At 42.2% G+C, this 27,384-nt stretch overlaps 4 protein-coding genes across 4 annotated transcripts in view; 2 read left to right on the top strand and 2 right to left on the bottom strand.

The window, feature by feature from the left end:
* The first annotated feature begins 419 nt into the window (after window positions 1–419).
* Window positions 420–5,805, top strand: hspa14 (heat shock protein 14). The gene is made up of 14 exons (XM_029462080.1): window positions 420–476; window positions 1,859–1,939; window positions 2,503–2,585; window positions 2,726–2,774; window positions 3,053–3,158; window positions 3,254–3,344; window positions 3,437–3,541; window positions 3,625–3,786; window positions 4,097–4,252; window positions 4,517–4,619; window positions 4,770–4,985; window positions 5,187–5,351; window positions 5,580–5,647; window positions 5,727–5,805. Exons 1-14 carry the CDS (start codon window positions 420–422, stop codon window positions 5,803–5,805), a joined length of 1,521 nt encoding a protein of 506 aa, XP_029317940.1.
* Window positions 5,806–6,371: 566 nt separating this feature from the next.
* On the bottom strand, window positions 6,372–9,729 carry prl2 (prolactin 2). Its single transcript, XM_029462081.1, has 5 exons — window positions 9,635–9,729; window positions 9,153–9,340; window positions 8,456–8,563; window positions 8,006–8,185; window positions 6,372–6,915 (listed from the first exon to the last, which is right to left on the bottom strand). Exons 1-5 carry the CDS (start codon window positions 9,654–9,656, stop codon window positions 6,721–6,723), a joined length of 693 nt encoding a protein of 230 aa, XP_029317941.1. The 5' UTR covers window positions 9,657–9,729; the 3' UTR covers window positions 6,372–6,720.
* A 2,975-nt stretch (window positions 9,730–12,704) lies between these two features.
* rint1 (RAD50 interactor 1) lies at window positions 12,705–21,191 on the top strand. The gene is made up of 15 exons (XM_029461502.1): window positions 12,705–13,169; window positions 13,330–13,455; window positions 13,688–13,803; window positions 14,178–14,351; window positions 14,443–14,583; window positions 14,723–14,912; window positions 15,104–15,214; window positions 15,299–15,524; window positions 15,670–15,807; window positions 15,958–16,052; window positions 16,261–16,365; window positions 16,992–17,212; window positions 18,384–18,564; window positions 19,065–19,183; window positions 19,580–21,191. The coding sequence occupies exons 1-15, from the start codon at window positions 12,951–12,953 to the stop codon at window positions 19,791–19,793; spliced, it is 2,376 nt and encodes a 791-aa protein (XP_029317362.1). The 5' UTR covers window positions 12,705–12,950; the 3' UTR covers window positions 19,794–21,191.
* LOC115028094 (DENN domain-containing protein 5B-like) overlaps window positions 20,840–27,384 on the bottom strand; it is a 61,427-nt gene continuing 54,882 nt past the window's right edge. The window contains 6 exon segments of the mRNA XM_029461501.1: window positions 20,840–23,880; window positions 24,618–24,792; window positions 25,048–25,174; window positions 26,097–26,179; window positions 26,579–26,766; window positions 26,895–27,013. Coding sequence (XP_029317361.1) covers window positions 23,697–23,880; window positions 24,618–24,792; window positions 25,048–25,174; window positions 26,097–26,179; window positions 26,579–26,766; window positions 26,895–27,013 — 876 coding nt within the window. The 3' untranslated portion in view covers window positions 20,840–23,696.

The raw sequence follows: 27,384 nt of genomic DNA, 5'->3' as shown, positions 1-27,384 counted from the left end.
AATAATATAATAAAGCACCACTCAATGGAGTCATTTTTTTTTAATCCATAACTTAAGTACACTTTGAATACAGGTACTTGTAGGGTAATGGGTACATTGTGGTATTAGTTTTACTTAAGTAAAAGGTCTAAATACTTTTTCCACCACTGGATTTTTGGCAGGTGTAAAATACATTGCGCTCCGAAACAAGAAGAAAGACAGAAATAAGAAGAAAACCAGCCTAATTTGCAAGCTAGATGTCGTTATTTTCTATATCTATATTTTTATACTGTGTTCTGTGTTGAAAATGTAAAATTGCTTCTGAGTTCCGTAGGTTGATCGAAGTCATACGCTTTTGTTCTGAAAGGTTCTACCGGAAGTTACTCCTGAGACCGGAACACGAGCCGCATGCGCGTGGTGCACCCTTTCCATCTTTCAGCATGGCTGCCATTGGGGTTCACTTCGGATATACTTGTGCTTGTGTAGCGATATTTAAGGTGAGTTACGCTCAGTTTAATTCTACCGGCCTTTTCCCATACTGTCCTTCTTCTTCTGGTCCACAACATAACAAATTATTTGATCTCAACTCCACAATCTCACAGAAATAGCGCTAGTTGTTAAGATGCTAACAAACTGTGCATACGAATACGGTGAATAAAGTAATTTATTATATGATAACGTTAACGTTACCTCTAACGTTAGTCTAAATAACACAGTTATAGACATCTGTGAGGATATCTACAACTGCCAAAGCTCTTAAATTGTTTTTTAAAATAGTACAACTAAAGTAGGCCTACTTTTAAAGCAATTGAACAAAGTAGACCCCATAGCAGCTTTCATATGTTTTTTGTAACCGTTTACTGAGGAACATTGTGCTTTGGACCATCATAAACAACATACTTTTGAACCACAACAGCAGCCCAAACTGCTGCTGAGATGCACACAAACTGTATGTTATTAAATCCATCTCTTTCTGATGCTTGCTGTTAAAGCTCCTTGCTCTAAACACGGTGTGTTTCTAGTGATTTAGTGAAGGGGCAAACAGACTAAGTGTAACGGCTACTACAGACCCATTACAAATGCTCTATCTGCCCCAACCCAGAAATTGTGGATCGACTCTAGACATCCAGGCAGCCTACATCTGGTTCCACATTACAGTATCGATACTATGTCTTAGGGCTACAACTTATGATTATTTTAATGATCAATGAATCTATCAGTTATTGTTACCTGCCCATCCAGTCAACCATCTATTTCCGGGCCACCTTGCAGTGTCTGCAGGCTAAGCAAGGTAACCCAGCCACGTCGTCCAGCTCTTCATAGGATCCCAAAGTGTTCCCAAGCCATAAGAGATTTAGTTTCTTGGTCTTATCCGTGGCCTCATCCCAGTTGGATGCTGGAACGGCTCCACAGAGAGGTCCGCAGGATCCTGACCAGATACTGCAGCACTGTGGCTAAATCTTTCGGATATCTAATCTCCTCAACCTACCCTTAAAGGTGAGCCCAGACATCCTGCATAGGAAACACCTTTGTGGCAGCCTGAAACCGGAATCTCATTCATCTGGTCGTTGCCCAAAGCTCATGACCATAGGTCAGGGTTGGACCGTAGATCGACTGGTAATGAGAGCTTTGTCTTTAGGCTCAGCTCCCATGACAGTCCCGTACAGCGTCCGCATTGCAAAACCAATTCTCCTGATGATCCATCATATCCTACTCATGACCCCAAGATACTTCCTGTTTTCTGGCAGAGTACCATTGTCTTGGACTTGGAGGTGCTGATTGTCATCCCTGCTGTTGCATATCTGCCGTTCCAATGCATATAAAAATGGGTTCAGATAAATCTTTTGCAACTGAAATGATTTGTGTGTTTGTTTCTTAGGATGGGCGGGCTGATGTGGTGGCCAATGATGCAGGAGACAGAGTGACTCCAGCTGTGGTGAGCTACAGAGCCACTGAGCAGGTACAACATTCACTTCTCTTCTCTTTACGTCACTCATCATAACTTTCAGAGTTTTCACAGTTGAAGTTTTGGTTGGTCTTATCAGTAGGGTTCTCCTCAACTGAAGAATTTCGTACTCGTATGTCTTTGTCGACTAATAACTGTTGATTTAATCGACAGATCTGTAAAACTGAGTCTATCCACAAAGAATCATGCAAAAAAGCACCACTTTAAATCGTGTGTTTACCAGAGATGTGCTCATAAGGTTTTTGGAAATAAGTCAATCAGCATGAGAAAAAGTATTTAAAAAATGACTAAGACCAAAACAACCAATTAGTCCACTAATCGACTAAGAGCCCTACTTTTCAGACTGGTGACATCCTCACACTCACAGGACATCCAGCGGTCTCAATAACGTACACCTTTTTAAATGAGCTTTGAACTGCTTTCCCCACTTCCACATACACATCGGTTCTCTGTTAAACCAAACGACTATCACACTGTTGACTGTAGCGCCTACACAGTTTGACTTATAGCTGTTTTATTTGCCAATCTGCTTATTGCTCGATTTCTATCTTCCGCAGATTGTCGGTATTGCAGCAAAGCAAGGACGGGTCCGCAACGCTGCCAACACAATTGTTAAAGTGAAACAAGTGCTGGGAAGAAGGTGACATACTTAACACTGTCTTGTTTTGTGCTTTCACAGTCATTTCAAGCCTAACTCTTGATAAAGGGCCTGATGTATTTCTGAATGAGTTGTCCAGAGTCACTTATAGATTCTTCTCTTCCCTGTCTCTCAATGGGCAGCCTTGATGATCCAGAGACGCAAGCTCACAAAACAGAGACCAAGTTACAGGTGAGTTTGTTAACAGATCCACTCTGTGTTGTCTGTAGTTCTTTTCAAGTGTTATTGTTTTACCCAGACATGTCTGAAATGATTCCTTTAACAACAGATTTATTTTTCTTGCATTAACAAAAATGTCTGATGCTGTTCATGTTCATGTTGGCTTTCATCTTCGGTCAGAAGCATGCTGGCTCGCTGGTTGTGTCACTTTTAGTTTTACTTATGAAAACGTGTTTTGAGCCACAACGACTGACTGTCCTGGTAAAGCAGTGTGTGTGTGCTCTGTTCAGGTGGTCAACAAACAAGAGAAGCTTAAATATGAGCTCACAGTAGGAGAACACTCGGAGTACGTTGCTCCAGAGGATGTCGCGAAACTCATCTTTCATAAAATGAAAGGTAATTTGTGGCACACTCACACACACTCACACTCACACACACACAGATGGTTCGCAGATAAACAGTAAGTTGACTGATCGTTCCCATTTTCACAGAAACGGCTCAGTCGGCTCTGGGCTCTGATGTCACCGAGGCGGTCATCACCGTCCCCTTTGAGTTCGCACACGCTCAAAAGCGTGCTTTGAGGTAGGCCACTTTACTGCCCACTACAACTGCTCCGTTGTGTTGTGAGACAGTGAACCCTTTTACTAAAGTCTACCACCGTTTGATTTGTGAAGGGAGGCAGCTGAAGCTGCGGGGTTCCATGTACTGAGGCTGATCCACGAGCCTGCTGCTGCTCTGTTGGCCTATAACATTGGACAGGACTGTTCTGCTGGAAAGAGGTACACTGCTGCGGCATGCTGGAGAAAAGCTGGCACATGTTGTTAGAGTTGACCTGCTTAATGTATCTGTACTGTGTTTACAGCCATGTCCTGGTGTATAAGCTGGGTGGGACGTCCCTGAGTGTGACAGTGCTGGAGGTCAATGGAGGAATGTTCCGCGTTCTCAACACCCACACTGACCACAGCATCGGAGGAGAGCGCTTCACCGAGGCTTTGGCAAAGCACCTCGCCGCCGAGTTCAAACGGTAGCTACTGTGTTTTCTGCCGCTCCTCCAAGCTCTCCCGACACTCAGAAACGTCATGTTCTCTACCGTGTGTTGTTCTGCCGATTCAAACTCAACTTGTTTTTGTGTTTTCATCAGATAATAAGATGAAATCTGGTGTGAAATAAGTTTGACTAAAATGACAAAATGATTGGTTTTGTCCTCTCTTCATGAAAGTTGTTATGTTCAGGGGTGTTGGTTTGAATCACAAATGTTGAACCTTTACAATGTGTTACACAGCTTGTTTATATTTGACTCCTCATGTTATTTGTTATGTCTGTCTGTTGTGCAGCACCTTTAAGCACGATCTGAGCAGTAACACTCGGGCGATGATGAAGCTGATGAACGGAGCAGACATGGCCAAACACTCTCTGTCCACACTGGGGGCAGCCAACTGCTTTGTCGACTCCCTGCACGACGGCATCGACTTTGAATGCAACATCTCGCGGTAAGCTTACGCCGTTACGCTGACACAAAGCTTGTCTTAACGTCTTAACAACACGTCACCGTGCAGATGACAGAAGGGATGTTTTACCAAAACAGCTAAGGATTCCTGCTTCAATGCTTTCACATAGAACTAACGGTTCATCCAGATGCATGTGAGCAGTAAAGATTTAGCGTAAGCACGAATTGTTGAAATGAAATTAGACAAAGTCGGACAAATAGTCGCAACCAACATGACAACCTCAGTGTGGTGTTTTTTTTTCCTCAGAGCTCGTTTTGAGCTTCTCTGCTCATCACTCTTCAACAAGAGCATCCAGCCAATCAGACCGCTGCTGGAGAAGGCGGGACTCTCCACCAGCGACATTAACCAGGTATGTTGTGGTGCTTCTGTTGTTGGAAATGATCCACCTGCAATTAAAGTTGTCATGATGTTTATTTTTTTTATAGTGAATTGATGCTAGTGCACGAAAATAAAAGCCTTTGATCCATCAGTAATAAACGCGATGGGTGTCTTTGTTTAGGTGGTTCTCTGCGGTGGCTCAGCCAGGATCCCTCGTCTCCAGCACATGATCCGCGAGATGTTTTCTGATGTGGAGCTTTTCAACTCGGCGCCTCCGGATGAGGTCATTGCTGTGGGAGCAGCTCTGGAAGCAGGCTTACTCGTGGGCAAAGATGGCCTCGCCCCTGAGGAAGAGTCTGTAACAGTGGATGTTTCCGCCAATGACATACTAGTGAAGGTATACTTGCCAATGAAACTCCCACCAGCAGTGGATATGAATATGTTTTGCTTTGGAATGTAAATGTTTTTATTCTATTTGTGGATCTTACTCTTATCTAATAAATCAAATGCATCAATTCTAATCTTGTGTGTGTGTGTGTGTGTGTGTGTGTGTGTGTGTGTGTGTGTGTGTGTGTGTGTGTGTGTGTGTGTGTTGCAGGAGGTGGATGAATCCGGAGCTGAGGTGTTCACTGTTCTCCTTCCATCGGGCACTCCCCTCCCTGCCCGCAGACATCACGTGCTGAGTGGAGGGGGGGAACTATCCTCCTTCTGTCTGGAGATTTACCAGAGAAGTGTCAAGGAGCAGCCAGAAAAACTAGCCAAGGTATAGAAAGCCCAAACGACTGGATTAAAGGTTAAAGGGATAGTTCAAATACTTTACAAGTGGAGTTGTATGCACCTACAGCAGATGGCGGTCGGCACGCACCCAGTTTGGAGAAAGAAACGGGCGTACCAGGGCGGAAATAAAGCAAAGTACTGCTGTGGACGGGCGAAGCAGCAACGCGTTGAATTGTAAATGAACCAGTTATCTGCTTGTGTGTGTAATGTATAGATCGTCTTAAGGAATCTGCAGCCCAAAGAGGAAAACCACGACATCGACACTGTGGTGACCATGAAAAGGTACGAACCCTTCCGGGATCAGAGCGCACGTTACCTGCCGTGACTGTTTTTTTTTCATCATGATCTCTTTATGTTGCAGGGACGGCTCCGTCCATGTGTCCTGTGTGGAACAGAACAGCGGAAGGCCAGAGGTCATCACCATAGCAGCCGCATCATGAAGCTGCACACCAGCACACGCTGTCAGTGGAATGTTTCCTTTAGTTTTTCTCACTCAATAAACATAATAAAACCCAAACTGTATGCTCAGATTCATTACCTTCTGGATTTCTATGGAATAATGCCGAATGGGCTCACTTTCAGTTGAGCTGTGGCGGCAGTATGCGCGCAGACACACGCATCACAAATATCTAACGTAAAATCTCACATGAGAATAAATGTTGATTTCTGCTCATTTGCTTTATTTTAATTTTATTTATTTTTAAAGCGCATTTCAAGTATGTCATCGTAAGTCTAGACTTCAATGTGTCAAGAGAAGAAGACTCCATATATTCATTGCTATTGCAAACCACTGTTTTCTTCTTTGTTTTCCTAATGCAATGCTCACATTCCCATATGTGCACTGAAAGAGTTGTTGGCTTCATTGTTGTGAAAGTATCCCTTCCTAACTAGCAGCCAGTAACTCTTCCAATGTACATATGATACATATTACATCAGTAAGTACTGTTCTAAAAAAAACCTAGCTGAATGTAATGGCATCAGCATGTGATTAGATTATTAGTCATGATGCCTCAGGTTGTAACCGCAGTGTAAGCGTGGACATCTTTCCCAGTGTCTCTGTGGAAATGACAAAATAAATTCCTTGAAATGTTTTATATAGCATTATTATATTTATGAATGGTATACAGGAGTGTATCATAACATTCATTACACCCATTCCATACTCAACTCACACTCTATAATATCAGGCATGATGTTGGGGGGGGGGGGGGATGGGCAGAGTCTTTAGGTTCCATGATGGGAGTAAACATAAGCGCAAATCAGTTAACATCCTGCAGATAAAAAACACAAGCATCTCCATTCCAACGCGTTGATGTATCCGGAAGTTAAACGCAGCCTCCGTCGCCTTCTGGCCTTTAGCATCCGTGATCGGGAACGATGCGACACTTGAGGATCTTCAGGTAGTTCTGGACCTTATTGGAGTCTCGGCGGAAGCAGTAGAGGAGGTCATAGTCTTTCATCAGGCGCTTATCGGCACTGTCCGATGACAAAGACACCTCGGGCGAAGCCAGGCTGCTGACGGAGTTACTTATTATCCCCAGCACCTGCATCTGGAGAGGAGAGGAGAGGACAGGACACGCAGGCACACATGAACTTTTATTTAGCACACCCTCATTGATTTACAAAATAATAGAAACACCTGTCAGCGTGAGGAGATTCTTTTTTTGTTTTCTTGATTTGGTTCATTCATTCTTTGCTCATGCTAATTGCTTAACTACAACCTAATTGACAGCAACGTGCACTCATACAAAGAATGAATGATGCACGCATGTTACTCACTATGTTCATATAATACCATCATGTTTACAAGCATGTGATGTCATTAGTATGTATTTCTCATCCTCAGCTAAGTTATCTGTTGGTTATTCTGGCGTAAGAAATAAAGATGTTGCTGGCAGTGTGCCCAAAGTGTGCTCTTCCTTTGTTGCTCGAGGCTGAATGTTAAACCTGAACAATAGGTCACATGATGGTGAACAGTACAGTTTGGATTTGTTGTGTGATGTCAGGACTTTATCACCTGTGTCACTTGCACACAACCTGAAGATACATCTCTGGAAGCTACACACAGGAGCTCCAGGCATCTGTACTTAAGTAAAAGTAGCAATACTAAACTGTAGAAATACTCTATTACAAGTAAAAGTCCTGCATTCAAACTCTAGTAAGTAAAAGTACAAAAGTGTTAGCATCAAAAGATACTTATGTAATGGCCCATTTCAGAATCATATAATCTAGATTATGATTATTGATGGTAAAGGGTAATTTGACTTACTTTATATAGAGCTGCTGGATATGCTAACCTATAATAATAATAATAATAATAATAATAATAATAATAATGTATCATAGTTGATTTATATTTTGTATTAGCAAATAATCTGAATCTGTAAAATAACTAAAACTGTTAGATAAATGTAATGGAGTAAAAAGCTTCCAAAATGTAGTAAAGTGTCAGTAAAAAGTAGCATAAAATACAATTGTACTTAAGCACAGTAATTGAGTAAATGTACGTTGTTACATTCCACCACTGTACCACACACACCGACACATTGTAAGCACCTTTTTATTTGAGGTAGAGACTTTTAGATTGAAGCCAGTGCTTTAACTGCTCATGTAAACCAACTAACATAAGACATAAAGTACCTTCTCAGCCACTTTCTCTACACCTTTGCGTAGCTCGTGCACCATGTCATTCATCTCGAGAGCTTTGTTGGAGCTGAAGTTGTTGAAGTCATGGTGGTGAGCCATGCTCTGATGGAAATGCCACAGAGGATCCCTCCATGCCACCAGAAGCTTCAGAATCACCTCCGTCAGCTCCTCTCTCTACAGTGACAACAGGACAGGTGGACCCACAACACACAAGTAAAAGTCAGTTCATCCTTTAAGCAAGTTGTGTGCACTTAGTTAGATGAATTTGTATCACTAGCAATCGTTGTTAGTTTAGAGAGTGCACTAATAAAAGTAAAGGGACACAACTAGAGGGAAGAAACCGTTGTTGTATAAGGGATTAAGAGAAGAGGAAGGCAAACTGTAAATATGATGTGGACAGTGCATGCCGGTGACAGGAAGAAGCTTTTAAAAAGGTTAATTTACCGCCATTCTCTGAGCGTTCTCTTTGCCATTTGGGGTGAGGATGGTGGAGGTGTGACAGCTGCGACCGACCCGGCCAATTTGATTCTTACTGGGCAGGAAGTACTGCTCCTGACAGGACAAACATGAAGGCAAGAGTGAAATGTCAGAGGTTGGGTGTCATCTAAATGTCAACCGTGGCTACAGTAAAGAAGTCAAGAATGGAATAGTAGAATGGTTTGCAATTGAGAAATCACAAATGATATATATAAATATATATATATCTGACTCAGTTGCCAGTTTATGATCACATTTCTTGTCCATCCTATTTATATCAATGAGTGTAGGCTGAGTAATAGAATCTCTGTCTGTATAACACACACTAGTTTAACAGCAGCTCAAACTACATCCTCAAAAATGATCACACAGCTGAATATTTAAACTAAGAACATTAATGAAGGGAGGATTTATTTCTGGACTGTTGTATTAAACGGCGATAGGCTAAGATAGGTGTACCTAATAAACTGACGATTGTAAGTATGCAGTATCCTGGCACTCACATATACTCATGTATTTATGTATATATGCATATATATATATATATAAAACTGTATATCACACATTTAGCAAACCTAAATATCCCGTTACATATTCATATCACTTTAATGTTTTAAACGTCATTAGAAAAGCATTTCCAGACAAATTGCATGAGAAGACTTACGAACTCGGAGTGAAGGTCACTTGATATGCCGTGCATCCTGGCTGAGTGTTGGATGACCCGGTCGAACAGGTTAGCGAGGGAGAGGACGTGGCACCCAGTTTGGCCATTGGTACAGATGGGTGCTGCACCCACGCTGGTCAGTCTGCTGCAGTACAACAGACAGACCAACACCACCCACACAAAAGACACTGGGAGAAAAGGAAGAACAAAGATACTAAATATAACAAAGACTGAACAAAAGAGATCCAAAACACAGAAAAATGTCAACCTGAATCATATTTTTAAGAATGAGATCATGTCACGTTCTCCTCTTTTACAACAGTGGGAGATCTTTTAAGTTGTTTTTTCTTTTTTTCAATAGGTTTGCGTACGTATAAAAACAGAAAAGAGACATAATCATAAGAAAGTAGTGGGTTGGAATGGGAAGAGAACATGATGACATGCAGAGAGACACAGCAGTAGCACAGTTCTGAAATATCTACCTGATCTGATGTTTCCAGGCATCCTGCAGGAGCTCCTGTCTCAGAGCAGATGGCGCAGAAGCTTTTATATTCCAAGACCCCTGCAACTTCATATGAGTGTCCCTCACTGACCATTTCCCTTTTACACTTTCATACCAAAGAGAAAAAGAGAGAGAGGAGGGGGTGTCTTGTCATGCAGTGTGTGTGTGTGTGTATGTGTGTGTGCGTGTGAGTGAGACTATCCTAATGAAGTAACCTAAGGCGGTCTGGAAGAGCGATCGAATCATCAACCTAGGACGTCATTCCGACAAAGCGTCATTGGATTGTCAGTCCAACAGGTTTGAAGTCCACTCAGCAGGCTTCTCCCGTATCTATCATTAATGTTGGTATGCCTTCTAGCTTTAGAAAATATATACAGCCTATTAAAAGGTCACTTAGAGCGTTCCAGGCTCTAATACGAAGCATCTAATGAGTAAATGAATGTCATGTTGTTTAGCCAGTTGAATGACGTCAAAAGTATAGCCTGGATCTGAATCATCTTTCGAAGTGAAGGCGGAATTACTGCTCTTATAGAGTAACTAAAAAACTGCCCGGTAACTAAAGTATCAGCAGCTACTGTGAGGATTAAGCACAGGTCACTTGTGATTGGTTTGTGAAAGCTGTAGATTCTCTGGTTGATTCCCTTTCAAAAGAGAAAATACTTTCTAATCCATACTGTATTGTATTGCATTATTTTGCAGCTCATCTGTCCACACTGTAATAAAGTTAAATTGGGAAATAGAGAAATGTGTTGAGTTGCTTACAGTCACTATTTACTACCTGTAGTAAAGGATTACATTGATACATGTGAAGCTGGGGAAACACGTCTCTGACTCCCGGAACATAAGCACCGGGTTCCCCTGCGTCCTTCCCCCTCGACTCTTCTACCTAACTTCTACCAACAGCTGCAGGTCATCCGTCTGTCAAGCTTCTGAAGTTTGCGGATGGCGCCACTGTCTTTGGGCTCATCTAAGGTGGGGATGAGCTCTGCCTAATCCGACCTGGTGAGAACTGAACGACTTCGAGCTCAACGCTCTAATGACAATAGAGATGGGTGTGGAAATCAGGAAGAACCAAGAGCCACCCGTCCCCCCCATGACCCTTTGTGATTCCTCAGTCCTTCCATTTGTTCCATTGAGGAGGTGATTGGGTGCAATCTGCCATTCCTTCAGGACCTGCATGCCCTCCCCTGAGGCGCGCAGGGAAGATTGTAGCCAAACCCTTTGATTTCATTTGAAACCCTCCCACCGTGGTCACAACCTCTTTGAAAAACTAAAACACCACCAGAACAGTTTCCTCCGAACTGGAGCTGGCCAACAAGGCTCTGGTGTTGTTGCCCTTATGTGTTGGATGCTGGTATTTGACCCCGCCTTGGTCTCATAGGTAAAATACAATTTAGTGAGCTTTTGCACATTCCTTGGTTAATACTTTGCACATCCCATCCTCTTTGTACACTGTACAGCTTCTATCATTTGAATAAAAGAAACTTCATATTACCCTAATTCCTACCTACTTGGCAGTAAACATGTTTCTGATTCTAATAATATTTCTGTTAATTTTCCTTTTTATGTTTTTTGTAGTGGCACTGGGCACTTGTTTTACTGCTCTGTGACCAGTGGTCACATTTCACTCCGTGGCACTCACGTGGCTCATGCCCTCAGTGAGCTCACCACACCCTCCCTCCAGACATTTATTAAAATCGGCCCCAAATCCAAAATTTAAATAACTCTTAGAGGTCACTTTTATCTACTTTCTTGCTATGGATGGATTCCATTGCCATCCTAGTAAAAAATAATAGAGCTAATATTAGCCTGTTAACGTGATGATATCAGCGCGCTATGTTGTTAGCATTAAGCTTCCTGTACAGTATATGTATATATATATTTTTTTCAGGTATCTGGAATTACCAACATCAAATCAAATCCATCCTGTAGGGAACATAAATGTGTGTGCCAAATTCTGAGCATCACAGCAATCTATCTAATAGTCATCAAGGTGTTCCCTCAGGACAAAGTATCGGCCTCAGATGAATGCAGCAACCAACCAACCAACAGACACTGCACAGGTGCACATGTTTCATTCAAAGAAAGTTTCAGTGATGACTCGATGCTGGAGCTCAACGTGACTCTGCTGCACATTCAGGAACATAGTGTTGTTGGGCAGATAGTCTCATGTTGTCATATTCAGACTGACCTGCAGAGTAACAGGGTGACTGTTACAGCCGTACATGCCCACGGGCAAAATTCATCACAGACTTTGGCCTTTCACTCCATTTTTAGAGCACATGAACTTCTCCTGTGACGACTGACCGGCAACTGAACTGGTTTTGTTCATTATTAATAATAATAATAATAATAATAATCATAAATTGTATTTATAAAGCACCTTTCAAAGCTAAAAGCAATCTCAAGGCGCTAGTTAGTGTTTGGATAAAGGGCGATCACTATACAACAACACATGGTGGCTCATGGATCTAATAGATTATGACTATTTAATAGAATACAGCACATTACAATAAATAATAGTAGAATATGTTCATACATTATTTGTACAGGCCTACTTGTTGCTAACTGCTTGTTGTGTTTCTTAATTTTATTAGTGATATCAGTGATAACAAAACACAAGTGTGGTAAAGGAAAAACATTTTTGCGACATTATTGTTATCCATTCATTTGTTTTTTTAATAAGTAAAAAAATCAATGATTATAGATTCTGTGAATAGATTGTATAACAAAAAAATCATGAATTTAAAATAAAAATATATATTTTTTAATGTACCGGTATAAACATTTCAGATATTGTTGTAATTTCCTTCTTTTTAATATATTCTCTACACATTTCAATATTATAATTCAAATTCAGTAGATCAATCCCAAAAGACTTTCCAGTTTTCACATGTTTCAAGGTAAAAAAAAAGAGATCGTTGACGTGTAGTCTGTGACGTAACGTCTGTGACGTAAAGTCTGTGACGTGTAGTCTGACTCTCCGGTGTCGACGTCGCAATGTGAGCTTGTTTCCTTCCTCAGTGTCGCCCGTAGATACAATGTTGGTGAAACAAACCTACAAGAACCCACATTTCAGTACACGGAGTTAGCAAAACACGTATATCACCCTATCAACCTGTCTTTATTTGAGGTCACACGAGGTAGTAGCTAAAAACGTGCACTTAAAGTGACACGTAACCGCGTTCACCGGCAGCATGACCGCCCGCGCGGGTCACAAACGGACCTAAACCATAAACGAACGCCTCCCTTCTGTGCTATCCTAGCAAGTTTGTTGACGACACTAAAGAGGAAAGATGGCGGCGCCCACAACAAGAGAGAAAACGATGAACAAGCTGACAGATAATTTGTTAAACTCCGTTCACGTAACCAGCCAAAGTAGCGATTTGGAGACATGGCAGGACTATCTGGTGGATTTCATGGAAAAAGAGGTCGGCAGCGACTTGAAGTCTCTGAAGAATGTTGGAGACCTGCTGGACAAATTGAGAGAGGAAAACAACGTACTGGAGGAACAGGTGAGTTTTTCGTATGTAGCAAAACTTCAAAACGCATTTAAAATCTGACGCGTGTCCTTGTTTGTAAAGCCAATTATATTTACAACTTTAGTTTGCAACTGACATGTCCATTTATGTCCATTCCTGTGTCAGATATAAGCAGTGACTTTGTGTCATGCAGGTTCTGACTGTGTCCAGTTCGGTGCCTCCTAAAGTTTCTGCAGCTCTGTCTGCTGCTGAGGAGGCCAGATGTTCCCTGGAGGACTTACTGCAGAAAGAGCGACTTATCTCCAACAGGCTGCACCAGGTAGAGCAGTGGTTCCCAACCTTTATCCTTAAAGCTGCAAATATGTAGTTGTTGTTGTTGTTGTTCAAAAACATTTATCATGCCCAAACTGCAATGTACACAACTCAGAACGCTAAATGTCATTATTTTACAATCGTTCTCCACTGTGGTGATAATAATTTAAAAAAAAGGGCTTTAGAGCGCCCTTATGAGAGTTGTAAGCAAATTGTCTGTCTTTTATTCCATCTTCCAGCACCTACAGGGGGCCCAGCCTTGGATGGATAATCTTGACCAAACGCTTACCCAAGTCGACACTATAGAGAGACACGTGAAATACCTGCGGTGCCTTCAGCATATAGAGGAACTCAGGTACTGTAAACACGGCTACGGGGAGGAAGACACAGATTACTTGTCGAAGACAAATGGAGAGTGACATGACAGATGTGTGAACAGAGAAAGAGGAGAAGGTAGACATGAATAGACAATGCAATGAAAATAATAAAGAACACAAGCTGAAGTATTGTGGAGAGGAGGTCTAAGGCGTTAAATATATTACCATGGCTTCCAAATCGGGATGGGCACAGATAGTCGAATCTACAATTACTTTTGAAACAGTGTGTGTGTGTGTGTGTGTGTGTGTGTGTGTGTGTGTGTGTGTGTGTGTGTGTGTGTGTGTGTGTGTGTGTGTGTGTGGGCTGTGTGCTGACAGAAGCAGTAATGTGTGAAGTGTTGTGTGCTTGCAGTGCTGCAGTCCAGCAGTGTCTGATGACCAGCAGTGTCTGGGAGGCCATAAGGGCAGTAGACAGCATGGCTGCGCTGGACGCCGGACTAAACCAGTCTGGATGTTCTCACCTCCAGGACTTTCTCCGAGAGACACTTCACTTCTGGCACAAGATCATCAAAGACCGACTGGCCGGGTACACCTCCGCCCAACGTGCAAAGACATCACCGCATCATCGTCCCGTGTTCAATATACGAGCTAAATCCTCCTCTTCAATTCTTTCCTAGGGATTTTGAGAAAGTATTGATTCAGCTTCATTGGCCGATCATCTCGCCTCCGACTCTGTCACTGACACCCACTGCCAATGGTCAGGAGATCAACAGCCAGCTGGAGCTGCTCGTCACACAGCTGCTCGCCTTGCAGAACTCGTATCCTTTCGACACATCTCTGTTCTGTACTCATCCGTCGTTTAGTTCTATGATAACCTCCATTATATCCTCACAGTGTTCCAAGAGGAGACGATGCGAGTGCTCCAGTTGTTTTGATTCCTTTACCTTCACCTGACAGTGACGACCTCGTATCCCAGAGGGCTTTGGCCTCTTGTCAAGGTGTACCCTCCACCCAGCCTGCGTCATCGGCCACACCTCCGTCCCAAGACCCCCCCCTCTGTCTGCCCATCCAGATCATGCTGCTGCCGCTTAGCAGGAGGTTCAGATACCACTTCTACGGGAATCGACAGACCAACTCCCTCAGCAAGGTTTCTCCCAAACGCAGAACACAGAGCAACCTGACCCGAACCCAGATTGACTTAACTTCAGTTCTTGTGTTTAATGCTAGAAAAGGTTATAGGCCAATAGATCAGAGAGAGACTCGTTGTTCCCGCGGTAAATTCTCATCTTTGGCAAAGCTTTACCATAAAACTCATCTTTTGTCTGTGCATCTTTCCAGCCGGAGTGGTACCTCACACAGGTTCTGATGTGGATGGCGAACAGTTCGATCTTCATGGAGGAAAAGATCCAACCTATCCTAGACCGAGCCGGGGCCACAATCAGTGCCATGGTATGCTGCTTCTACAACAGGCTCTACTTCACGCCTCTCCGCTTTAAAAAAATAAAAATAAAAATAGTTGAACGTGCGTTGCAGGTGGAGCTGTGTCGAGGACTGCTGTCTCTAGTCCAGGAGAAGGTGGCCAGCGATGCGTCTCGGCTGCTGTACGACGACGTGCTCTTCTGTCACTTGGTGGAGGAGGTGCTGCAATTTGAGAAGGAGTTACGGAGCAACCAGTCGTACCCAGCGGTGCTGCCCGGGCTGCTTCACCTCCTGCTCGAAGACGCAATCCTTCAGAAGTGGCTCACTGTGGAAAAGAAGAGTAAGTCCTCCCCCCCTCCCGCGTTCCCTCCCTTGAAGAAAACCTGTTTTTCTGGCACGCCTCCGTAGTGAATCCAAAACAGGGGATTGAAGACGATATATTCTTGTAAAGCGTTCCATAACCCTGCATTTCTCTGCACCTACAGTGGCAGTGGAGAAGATGGATGCCATGCTGTCGGCCGAGGGAGCTTGGAGCTCTCAGTACAAAGACATCAGTGATATGGACGAGCTGAAGGCTCCAGATTGTGCGGAGACTTTCATGACTCTTCTGCAGGTCATCACTGGTGAGACGACTCATTTCAGCTGATTAGAGTCGCCGTCGCTCCGCTTCCTTTTCCACCTTTTGTAAAGCCCACATGATAGAACAGTTTGCTGTCGGAGCACATAAAACATTTGTAGTAAAAGTGTTTCTTTTGTCCTCCTGCTGCACTCAGAGCGGTACCGGGCCTTGCCGTGTCCTTCTGCGCAACTCAAGTTTCTGGGGCTCCAGAGAGAACTGGTGGATGATTTCCGTATACGACTCACGCAGGTAATGATGACAAAGATATTAATAAAGGAAGTAATGGTAAGTAAGACACCAGGGCTTCACCTCAACTGTCCTCACAGTGGAGCTGAACAATAATGTGAAGTAGATTGTGTAGTTTTTTAAAGCGTTTGTGCCTTTTTATAGTTGTGTCTTATCGTTTGTGCAGTTATTACAGCCCGAAAACAATCGATATCATTCTTTTTCTGTCCAGGTGATGAAGGAGGAGTCTCGCTGCCCACTGGGTGCCCGATATTGTGCCATCCTCAATGCTGTGAACTACATCTCCACCATCCTGGGAGACTGGGGAGACAATGTGGTGAGTGGACATTATAAAACATATTTATTTGTGCCACAACACCAGCAGGCGGTTGCCATGGCTGGACACTTCTCAATGGCCGCTTGTTTTTCTTATGAAAGCTAATTTTACTAGGAAAACTCTCACCTACACACACTCAGGAGATGGTACTCTGTGCACTTACTGTGGTTGTTCAGAGCATCACAACACTGGAATGTTTGGCACTACATTTTAATTATTTAAAATATAGAAATGGTCACTACAAACGATTATTATACGAATAGTTACCCCCAAAAAACAACATAAATGTAAAACATATTAATGATTAGAGTAGGAGTTCCTAATGGGAAAACAATACTGTGAATATATGAATATAGAGCCAGCGAATATTGATACAGTAATGTAATCTATAAAGAAATGTGTGGTTATTTTTGCAACAGTATGGTCACCATAAATACAAACTAACCGAAGGGATTTTTATTTATATTAGCGCTGATACAAAAATTAAACTTTTGATGATTAAGAAAGAAAAACACGTTTTTCAACATATATATATATTTTTTAATAAAGTTTCCAAATGTTAAATGTAGTCGAAACACAAGCAGCTGTACAGTACCAGTTCCTTTTTTTATTTATTCTTTCTTCAGTTCTTCCTCCAGCTGCAGCAGGCAGCAGTTTCACTCGGGGAGGAAGGGGTGCTGGGAGGCCTGGGGGTGATGGAGGTGGGTCGCCTGGCGTCTCTGGAGGGCTCTCTATTCGAAGGTCTGTTGGCGTTGCTGGACCGACTGAAAGGAGACATGATGGGAAGACTGCTGGAATGGACCATGAGAGAAATCACAGAAAAAACCAAACCGTACGGCCAAGACAGGTGAGACAGCAGTCTGTGGAGAACCAAAGATTATTACGTCTTAATGTAGGTTAGGATGCATACAAACTCTGTGCTGCTTTAGCAAAAGGGAGACTGACATATGCTTGATGCATGATTCCATGTAATGTTGCCCTGCGAGAAATTCCATGTGCACATGCAGTCTGTCTCGTCGTATGTCGTATGGATTGTGACGAATCTGTGGTCGCAGGGCCTCGTTCTGACATGTAGTTACCTGATGCTGCTGTCTGGTGGACTCGTAATGCTATTACGCAACATCTACCCCTTCCTCACCTCCAGAGGGCAGCATCAGTCCGTGGAATTGTTCCAAGGGATCATTTTTCCATCACTCTTTGGAAAGTTTGTTTTACCTCCCCTCACCTTTCATAATGACTTCTGCTCGAGGGCTTTTGTTAATCGAATGACATCATTGTAGCACAGTTAGTGTGTAAACAACAGGCTGCACATGAGCGGACTTTAGACAGCATCCTGGTGCCTGGCCAGAGTTATTGTAGATGAGCAGGTAGTACGAGTGTGAACACCCGTTTTGATGCTGCAATTGTTTTTAAAAAGCAGCAGTAAATATTCTCACAGAAGTATTTTTCTTTTTAAATGTGGACTAAAACATTATGCAGAGCGAGGGAGACGGTCATCTACAGATCAGAGGCCGTACTACAGAAACCTCTTAACTTGCAGGTCCTATCTTAACTGTTTGGTAACCATGGTAATTAGGCTTAGGACCTGATTTTAAGACTATAGCCATTACAGATGAACAGTCCATGTTCCTATCCTAACTTAATATAAGTTTATTACACAAGCATCCTAACATCTCAAATTCTTAATTAAACTCTGAACTTCAGGATGCTAATTCTTTTACTTTTTAATCTGGCTTTTAATTTAGTTACTTTTATAGCTTAGTTTTAAATATGCAATCATTGTTTAGATTTTTATCTTTATTGACATTTATTTAATTTTTATTGTTTTACTTTTGTAATTTATTTTCTTGCAAAATGTCTTTTTTTATTTTTATAGTTAGGAAAGAAATTCTGAACTTTGAAAATAATTGCCCGTGCCCGTCATCGTATCGCCCATTGTTTCGAAGCTGCTAATGTCACCGAGCAGGCGGGACAAAGAATGTTGGACTGCTCTGATTTATTCTTGGTCTTTTCTTCAGGTGGTTGTCTCTACCACCCCAGCAGGACCAGACCACCATGACCCTGTCCAGCTCAGCGTGTCCCATGATGCTGTGTGTGAGGGACAGATTGTTGAACCTTCATCAGGTCCTGAGTCTTCCTCTGTTCCAGCTGGCCTGGCAGGGTCTGGCGGAGAGACTCGACAATGTTCTCTACCAGGATGTAAGAAATGTGTTCGCACTGAAACCCAGCGTACTGTTAGTGGCAGAGCTTAGTTAAAAACAAACCTGAATGTAGACATCATACAGTCGGGATGTTTTACAAAACCAACCTTTTAATTCATTGTTTTTTATGCTGTTAAAGGCATACTTCACTCACAAAAGTATCATTTGTATATCAATTACTAGGTGTGAGACACATGAGTAATAATAGTTTGCTGTAATAATCTACAAGTCATTAATTGAATATGAGCAGAGTTTACATTTCTTAATGAGAGCTCTGCGTTTGCAAGACGCCAGTTTGTTATCTGGATTTACTGTCCCTCCCCATCACTTAAGTCCATAAATGACTCGCCAAATAACAAACAGCGCCAGGTAAGCAGAAAAACCCACCTGTGTACCCGGTCTACTTCTTCTGTTGTAGTGTTTGCTACCAGATGACTGCCGGCGTGGTTTCCTCGCCATGCAGTCACGATGACGTATGTCCATGTGTCTCTCTTTCAGGTGATCCTGTCCAATCATTTCAGTGACGGAGGGGCCGTTCAGCTTCAGTTCGACATGACCAGAAACCTATTTCCTCTGTTTGGTCACTACTGCAAAAGACCTGAGAACTTCTTTAAGCAGTGAGTGTGTGTGTGTGTGTGTGTGTGTGTGTGAGAGAGAGAATCATCCTATGACTGTTTCTCTGTTGAAGGGAAACGTCGTGCTCTGCGCTTCCTTACATTAGAGTTTAAGAAATGTGCGTACGAACATCATTTAGTGACATTCCAACACGTTTGTAGTCAGCCGTGTTCTTCCAGCACTTCCAGCACGCATAACCTGAGAATGGACGTGACATAACACTAATCATATTGTCAAAGCATATTTAAATATTGACATTAATTATGTTGCCTTAACATCAATACATCTCTTTTTCTTTCTTTCTTTCTTTCTTTCTTTCTTTCTTTCTTTCTTTCTTTCTTTCTTTCTTTCTTTCTTTCTTTCTTTCTTTCTTTCTTTCTTTCTTTCTTTCCCCCCAGTGTTAAGGAGGCGTGTATCATCTTGTGTCTGAACGTGGGTTCTGCTATTCTGCTGAGGGATCTCCTCAAAGAGTCAGAGGATGAAGCAGGAGATTGGGTGGGTGCAAGGGATCCTTCACCAGAGTCTGCACTCAATGAGGTGGGGGTTTACTGCTTGGCCCCCTGCGATGTGTTGATTCTCCTCAACCTCAGAGCCTCCTGGCCCGGACAGTAACAATCCTCCCCGACAATATTTGCTCGGCAAATTCTTCTCATGACATTTTTGTCCTTAGCTTTAATCTTTGTGAAGGAGACGGGTACTATTGTCAACTTAGGTCTGTTCAGATAGTGTTGGGTAAGTTAATACTACGCTATTACTAATGTCATTTTATGCACTTTCTTTTTGGGGGACCCACATACCTGTCAACAATAGTTATGTTAAAATTGCTTATATAATAAATCCTGCTGACCTGCAACACCAGTGGTCTCACTATACTCACTTTTGTATTACCTGCTGAGTGTTTATCATTTCAGCAGAAACTATTTCTGTTGCCAAAACCAAGAAAACTGCAGAAAGTTAAATTCTTTTAAGAAGTTTGGAGTAAAAAAACAATTACCAATTACCAATTACATTTACTCACGTTACTGTGATAAGTCATTTGGTGTGTAATTGTACTTAAAGTATTGTACTTTGCTCCATTTCAAATTCCGTTGCAGAGTAAAAACAAAATTTGATAAATCAGCAGCTGGGGGGGGAATAATGTTTAACATACAACCCTGTAATGAACGAACGGGAAGAAGTTAATTAATTGTTAACTTAAAAACAAATGTGATACATTTAATTTTAACCTGCTTGTTCCGTTACTGGTTCTGAAGTAACTATAGCCAGCGAACGTTATGATATAGTTGCAATTAATTGTGTGCATTTAATCAGAATATTCTTTAATTGGCACGCTAATAATAAGCAAACTGTTAATTTTAGATGTGTGCATCACTTTTAAATTCCCCCTGGAAACAGTTGCAATTGTACTTCAACACATGGAAATAAACTTTGATGTTTGAAATCTTAATTAAGTAAAAAAACAACTTATGTTTGGAAGTTCTGAAACTGTCAGAAAAATACTTAATTTAACTTGAATAATAAGTTTAGAAAAGTTAAGCTGATTCCACAAAATGTTTCATTAAATGTTTCCCTGTGTCCTCTAAACTTCTCACTCACTATTTAACCTTCTAACTGAAGGACACTGTACATGCATGACATACACACAAAACACACACACCTTTTAACACACTGGGTGTTTTTATTGAAATAGACATAATAAATATTTTGTCCAGTGGCATTCTTGCCATGAGCAGCATGCACAGTCACTGCTATCATGGCTGTTGTGTAGCATTTCCTGTTTAAGAAGTTCCACTCGAGGTTAATACCACTCGTCACACACAGGTGTGTTCAGGGTAGTAAGCGGTGTGCAGTAGTCTAAGGAACAATCTCAATCAAACAACTATTTATTCCGCCAGAAATCTGCCCCGTAGCAGTCAGCAAAGAGTTTGTACACAAACAAATTGCACAACAGTTATTGTGCTTTGGAGCTGTGGATAGTCCTGTAGGTGAGGCGTTAGGGCTACAGCAGGAGAACACAGGGTTAAAACATGGGAAGTGGAAATAGTGGTTACTGCTTTAACATGTTCCAGTTATTCCACAGGCTTCAACCTTAAACTACCAGTGCTGCTGTCAGCCTGCAGTGGATTAATATTAAATTAATAAATACATGAAACCAAGACATTGAAACAGGCTGTGGGTCCTTCACAGGCTCAATACTGGAGAGGGTTGCAAAGACGTCCCCTCAAAACTCATCTTCCATCTGAAGTTCATTAGAGAGGGTTATGATAAATACAGCTCAGTCTACTTGTCATCATGCACTAATGACAATATTTACACCATTTCTCAGAAAGGATTCATTTAAGGGGGAGCAACAGTGGCAAACATCTCATGCAGTAAAAAGGTTTACAGGAAACAGAAATGCATCTGAAGACCAATGGTTATTAGTTTCCATCCATCTCTGTTGTCTGCTCCTAAAGTATAAAAATTATGTGTACGTTTGGTGGAGAAAGGGGATTAATTAAAATCTTTAATATCATAATGAATCGTAAGATCCTGTTCCTCCCTTTTATATCTGACAGGTCATATTGCATTCATGTAATATGGGAATTAAAAGTCTTAACAGCTAGTTTGTTGTATCGCGCACTGATATGAAATGAATCCATTTGATGCTAAAACACCATTAAAGGATAATAATGCTCTATATTTTTCATGTTTTCATGAAAAGACTCAATCCATCTGCAAAAAAACATGTCATAATATACACACTTGTGAATCAACTGTGTATTAATCCACTACTGAAAATAGTCCCCAGCAAATGCACTATTTTATGCTGTTTCCCAATTAAACTATATACTTGGTTTAAAAATGTATGTCTTTTACAACAGACAGTCAAAGTATTGAGAAAACTTCATTGTTTTGGTCTTTTCATGAGATTTGACAATAAAAAATACAGGATAACACCAACATCATCCTTTTTCTAACGTCCAAGATGGAAAAAGACACCTGCTGTTAATGGTGAGATGACGGAAGGTTCACTCCAAACTCTCCTTTACTCTAATCCAGTGATTACTACATTAATTTAGAAAAAATAACATTTTGCTTGCGTAAAAGTTTGTTGTTGACCTTGGGAATTGTAGTTTGACAAAACTACACTGAACTCAAAGTCCATTTACGAGCATTTGCCAGATGTTTCCAAACACAAAGTTTCCTACTTGAGTCATGCGATGACCGCCGAGTGAACTCCATGACAACAAAGCAATTACAATGTGGTTGAAAGTTTTTTTTTTTTTTTAAAGCTGGTAAATGGACCTCGAGTTAAAACATTTCAGCTGTTTTTGAAGAGAAACAGTTAGGAAATGATAAATTAAAATGAAAAACATTAAGTTGGAAGATATAAAAATCAATGCATGCACCAGACAACGTACGTACACACACACGTACACACACACACACGTACACACACGTACACACACGTACACACACACACACACACACACACACACACACCATTTAAAACTGCCAGGTCGATGCCTGGAGTTCGGTAGGAATGTCCATTTAGCCACAGGTTCAGCTCCTGACTCAACGTCACAGATCAGTTTTTGTGTCCATCCACAAGTTTCCAGCAGAGAAGTTTCCCAACACGAGTCCAGAGAATTAGAATAAAAGGAGGTATGGAGAGCTGGTAACATAACACTGCACTGTAGAGTCAGTAGGTTACAGAACAGAGCTTCTCGTTCCAGTGTGTCAGTAATCGTCTCTTCCCACATCCCAAAGGCATGCTTGCTAATGCTAACGCTAATGCTAACGCTAATGCTAACTAGGGTGTGGGGCTGGAGGCGCTGTAATGGAGGAAAGTGAATCTATCACAGTTTATCTACTTGTACCTACTGAAGGCAGGCTAGGCTACATAGCTAGCACACAGGAAAATGTCTGCTGCTGCTACGAATACTTTAAAGAAACACCTGTGGTTTTGCAATCTTCCAACCCGTATATCAGTGTTTATTACGGTCCGCAATTTGCCAAAGCATATTTTCTTTGTTAGATTTTCATCCCTCCATGCAGCCACTGCTTCAGTTCATTTCAGTACACTGTAAAGGATTGAGGGATCACACATTGATGGATTACAGGAAGCTTTACGTTGCTTCGAGTAGATTTGAAGTGTAATGAAATAAAGTGGAACCAATAGCTGCCTGGAAGGTAAGGAAGGTTTTCCAGAACATACCAGATGGTAATGTAAGGAAATTGGGATTTGTAGTTCATGAAATGAAACATGAATAAGCACTGGTTGTAATTGAATTAAGAAGGGTCTTTCAGAGCCACAGGTGGTTAATACTGTATCCAAGCTTATGGTTGATCCAAAGCGCAAACTTCTCACATGAAGCAGTGCAACTCTTTTGCTTTAGTAACCAAACGCTTCTTCACTCTTCATTTTGTTTGTCCCTCACACGTCCTACTTCCCCGTTTGTAATACCAGAACCAAAAGGGTAAAAGTGGAAGTTTTAGAGGAAAACGTAGAGCGGAGTGTCTCTCCCGGGGCTAAAGGTCAATGCCTTTGACCAGCGAGGCTTCAAGTGTGATGTGGAAGTGGTGGAGCGTCTCCAGGACACCGATGAGGGTGTTGACAGTGGTGCGGTCTCTGAGCAGGGCCGTGTCCTCGTACATCCGCAGGATCACCGGGCACTCCACCAGCAGGGGGAGCCACTGGGGCAGCAGACGGTCTCTGCAGGACAAACAGTAAGATGACGTTTACACCGGTGGCATCAGTGTTACATGTCATCAGTATTTCACCGCCACCGCCCGAAAGTGCAACGTAGTTAACCTTGTGGTCTCAAACTATGCCGTGATGCGTTCTTGAATTTGAGAGAATTAGGGCCTGGAAAGTCTCTGTGATGTTTAAGAAGGTGTGTTAACCCTGATGAATGTACAGTTCAATTTTCCATGAAAGAAATGTTTGTGTATGCTGTCAATCTTAGAAAGAAAGAAATCCGGAGTTGGCAGGTCAGACTTTTAAAAAATTGGATATTGTAATCGGTAAAGAAAATTGCAATCAGTGCGTCTCTCCTGTAAACTTATATTCTCAGTCAGCTTCTTATCCTCAGTGGAAGAGTTACATAAACGCACTCTTATTATTATTTGCATTATCATGTGGGATTTCTGTCTGTGCTGAACACATCCTAAACATTGTCATCACTTCTCGTGTAAATATTGTAAATAAATGACCATAAATCTAAGAGAATTTGTCATTACTCTTTTTTGTGTGTTAATCGTTTAATATCAGAGATTCTCCTGAATTTCTTCAACAACTAGAAGAGCAACGTATTGTCTGGAAATACGTTTCCTAAAATATATGGAATATGTTTCATATATTTCCATGCCATGTTGGTTGTGAATATACACAGAACTATAAAGCAGACATGTCTCAGGGAGGTGAATGACCAGTGTTCTCTTGAGACCGACCTGGCTCCGAGGCAGACCAGCAGCTGGAACTTCCCATCCTTGCCGATGTTCCTGGGGGTGGAGTTGATGGCGTTGACGTAGTGACAGAGTGATTGGCAGGTCATCCCCAGGGGCTCGGCGGTCTCCTGAAGGTCTCCCATCTGGTCAGCTGACTCCATGTAAGCAACAGCCTTCTCTGCAGAGGGAGAGAGAGGGGGGGACGGACATGTTTCTTTCCACACTGTGCTTTACCAGTGAAGCAACTCTGTCAAATAATACTAACAAAAACGATGGAGCTCCACACGCATGAATATAAACTGACTGAATATATTAAATTTGATTAAAAAAACAAAACAATCCGACACATTATTTCCCCATAAATCAGCTGCGATGGACCAAATTAAATAGTTCAGTTTGTCATCAGCAGATGGCACTGTCCCTCCACACTCACCCACAAAGTCCCACACGAACACAGTCTTCTGGAAGAGCCGGGCCGACTTGAAGCCGTTATGGAAGAACTGCTCCAGAGCGGACACCAGGCTGCTCTCTCCACACAGCAGGACGGTCAGGCTGCCTCTCTGAGATCACAGAACAGCGTGGTGAGTTCAGGGACACGTCATCTCTTATCACCTGATAAAACCTCCACCAGCTCCTCTCTGACTACGGACAGATAAACAATGAGCTGGAACTCTATATAAAGCTCATAATCCTCTGCAGGTTCATTACAAGTTGTTTTCACATTGTTATTTGATGCATAGTTTAAAAATATCGCTTTAAGTAGACTTGTCAGGTAACAAACACCATCTGCATGCTGATGAGGTGCAGGTTTCCCCCGCTGACAGAACAAGTATTCATACTTTTTATGAAAGTGCCAATTTTGTTGGATCCTTATTAATACTTGCCAGCATAAAATGCTTAATGATCAAATATAAAATATTGAGGTTCATAGCCTGCAGCTGTCCACTACTTGGGAGTAGATTTTAGTGATTGCGGTCTCGTCTCTCCCACTTCGGTGCTAGTTAGCGCTAATATGCCTTATGAATTTTCAGGAGCTCCTTGAAGCCGTAGAACGCTGGACATGATTGACACGAACAAGAAAATCTGAGAGGAGGCGACGCTTCTGACAAAAACTGGTGATGCCACAAATCTTTACGTAGTCGTGCAGGATTTTGAAGTTTTGCAGCGCTGCTCGTGGCTTCATAGGATCATTTCATGCTCCGACTACATGAAACCAGTGTTGTGTGGTTCATGGCCTCTTACGGGGGCTCTCTTCTTGCATCGCTCCTCACAGAGGGCACTTAAAATGTACACGCGTTTCCTCAGCTGTGGCAGTGAGTCTGCACTTTGCCGATTAAAACACAAGACAGCGAGAATTCAATGAGTTTAGTTTAGTGAACGGTTCAGAGACAGAACAGCAGTGATATAAGCTCTTAAAAATGAGCTCATACGTTATCACACAGAGGAATTCAGACACTATTGAGAATGAGATCAGTCACTAACTTCTTTCTCTGGCTTGTGGAAGTGTTTGATGATGTTGTTCACTGCCTCCCCGATGGCCTCTTGGATCTGGGCTGAAGTTGGTTCTGGAATCAAGAAAAAGAGCTGCATTAATAAATGAGCACAGAGAAGATCTCCGACTCATAAACAACCCAACATGTTGCATTACACTGCTCACAGGACACGGAGGTTGTGTTTTACAGGTTTACTCCAGTATCTACAGACTCAGTCCGTTTCATTTTCATCACTTTCAGGTCGAGGATTTATTAAATCTGCCTTACAAGTCATCACAAAACTGTAAATGTTAAAGCATAAACTAATAATGTGACATGGAATATAACAAGCATGCATTTAGATAACTGGAACACCAAAAGGTCATGGTTAAAACTAATTTAAAAACTATTTCAAATCAGAGTGCGGCTACAGCTGTCATGTATTTCTGTAGATGTGACCAGAGCTGCATGTGAATCCTGAAAGGCACTCACTGTATCCTCGTCCAGACAGCGCCGTGACGCTGATGCGCCTGATCTGGGATGGCGAGCGCTGCAGCGGGGGTGTACGGCAGCCTCTCCCAGAATCCTCCTCTCCGCTGGGTAGCACCAGCTCCCCGATCAGGACCCTCTCCAGGCTGCCGTCGTCCACGCCCTTGCCAAGCCACCGACCACATGGAAACCTGGACGGAGACGACAAAACGCCGAGGAGGTTAGATGGACCCGTTTCTGTCTTATTGATCGAAGCGCTACATCGGTTTCTTTTTCTTTCCCGCGCTGTGCTCAGTTATCCTACACAGCCTGCACTCACCTGTAGGTATGTCCGGTGATCTCATTGCGCACCATGACACAGTCCACCAGCCACTTAGCCAGGAGGCCAGCGTTATCGTGACCCAGCTGCACCGTGGTCAGCTTCCCCAGGTTCTGACACTGAACACAGACACACACAGTATTCTCATTAATATTTAATCCTACTTTATCAATGGCCTGGTATTACTGCTGAAGCTAACATAAACGTGCCTTTAAGCGCCCTCAAGTCTTTAAGTTAAAGTGAATAGATCTCTGTGATGGATCTTATTCTATTCCAGCTTGTTTTTCTGGTCTGTTGACTCTTTAACTATTTGTTTTCAAATGTATTTAATGCTTTTAATGATTTTGTAAAGCATATATGCTATAGAAATAAACTAGGTTTTAGTTAGTTAAATATAGTTGTGCTATTAAGAGGTTTGTCATATTTAATTTAACTTAATAAAGTATCCATCCATCCATCCATCCATCCATCCATCCATCCCCCTGCTTGA

This window comes from Cottoperca gobio, chromosome 23, assembly GCF_900634415.1.
Source record: "Cottoperca gobio chromosome 23, fCotGob3.1, whole genome shotgun sequence".
Lineage (NCBI taxonomy): Eukaryota > Metazoa > Chordata > Actinopteri > Perciformes > Bovichtidae > Cottoperca > Cottoperca gobio.
This window is presented reverse-complemented; position numbering and strand designations above follow the sequence as displayed.

Excerpts from the sequence above, each read along its gene's own strand:
- hspa14 (XM_029462080.1), top strand. The coding sequence starts at position 420 with ATGGCTGCCATTGGGGTTCACTTCGGATATACTTGTGCTTGTGTAGCG. Across the intron at positions 3,345-3,436 it reads GCTCAAAAGCGTGCTTTGAG|GGAGGCAGCTGAAGCTGCGG; the intron begins GTAGGCCACTTT and ends TGATTTGTGAAG. Across the intron at positions 4,986-5,186 it reads CCAATGACATACTAGTGAAG|GAGGTGGATGAATCCGGAGC; the intron begins GTATACTTGCCA and ends TGTGTGTTGCAG.
- rint1 (XM_029461502.1), top strand. The coding sequence starts at position 12,951 with ATGGCGGCGCCCACAACAAGAGAGAAAACGATGAACAAGCTGACAGAT. Across the intron at positions 15,525-15,669 it reads GCTCACTGTGGAAAAGAAGA|TGGCAGTGGAGAAGATGGAT; the intron begins GTAAGTCCTCCC and ends CTGCACCTACAG. Across the intron at positions 19,184-19,579 it reads CCTGAGAACTTCTTTAAGCA|TGTTAAGGAGGCGTGTATCA; the intron begins GTGAGTGTGTGT and ends CTTTCCCCCCAG.
- prl2 (XM_029462081.1), bottom strand. The coding sequence starts at position 9,656 with ATGCCTGGAAACATCAGATCAG. Across the intron at positions 9,341-9,634 it reads GCCTGGAAACATCAGATCAG|TGTCTTTTGTGTGGGTGGTG; the intron begins GTAGATATTTCA and ends CTTTTCTCCCAG. Across the intron at positions 6,916-8,005 it reads TAGAGAAAGTGGCTGAGAAG|ATGCAGGTGCTGGGGATAAT; the intron begins GTACTTTATGTC and ends TCTCCTCTCCAG.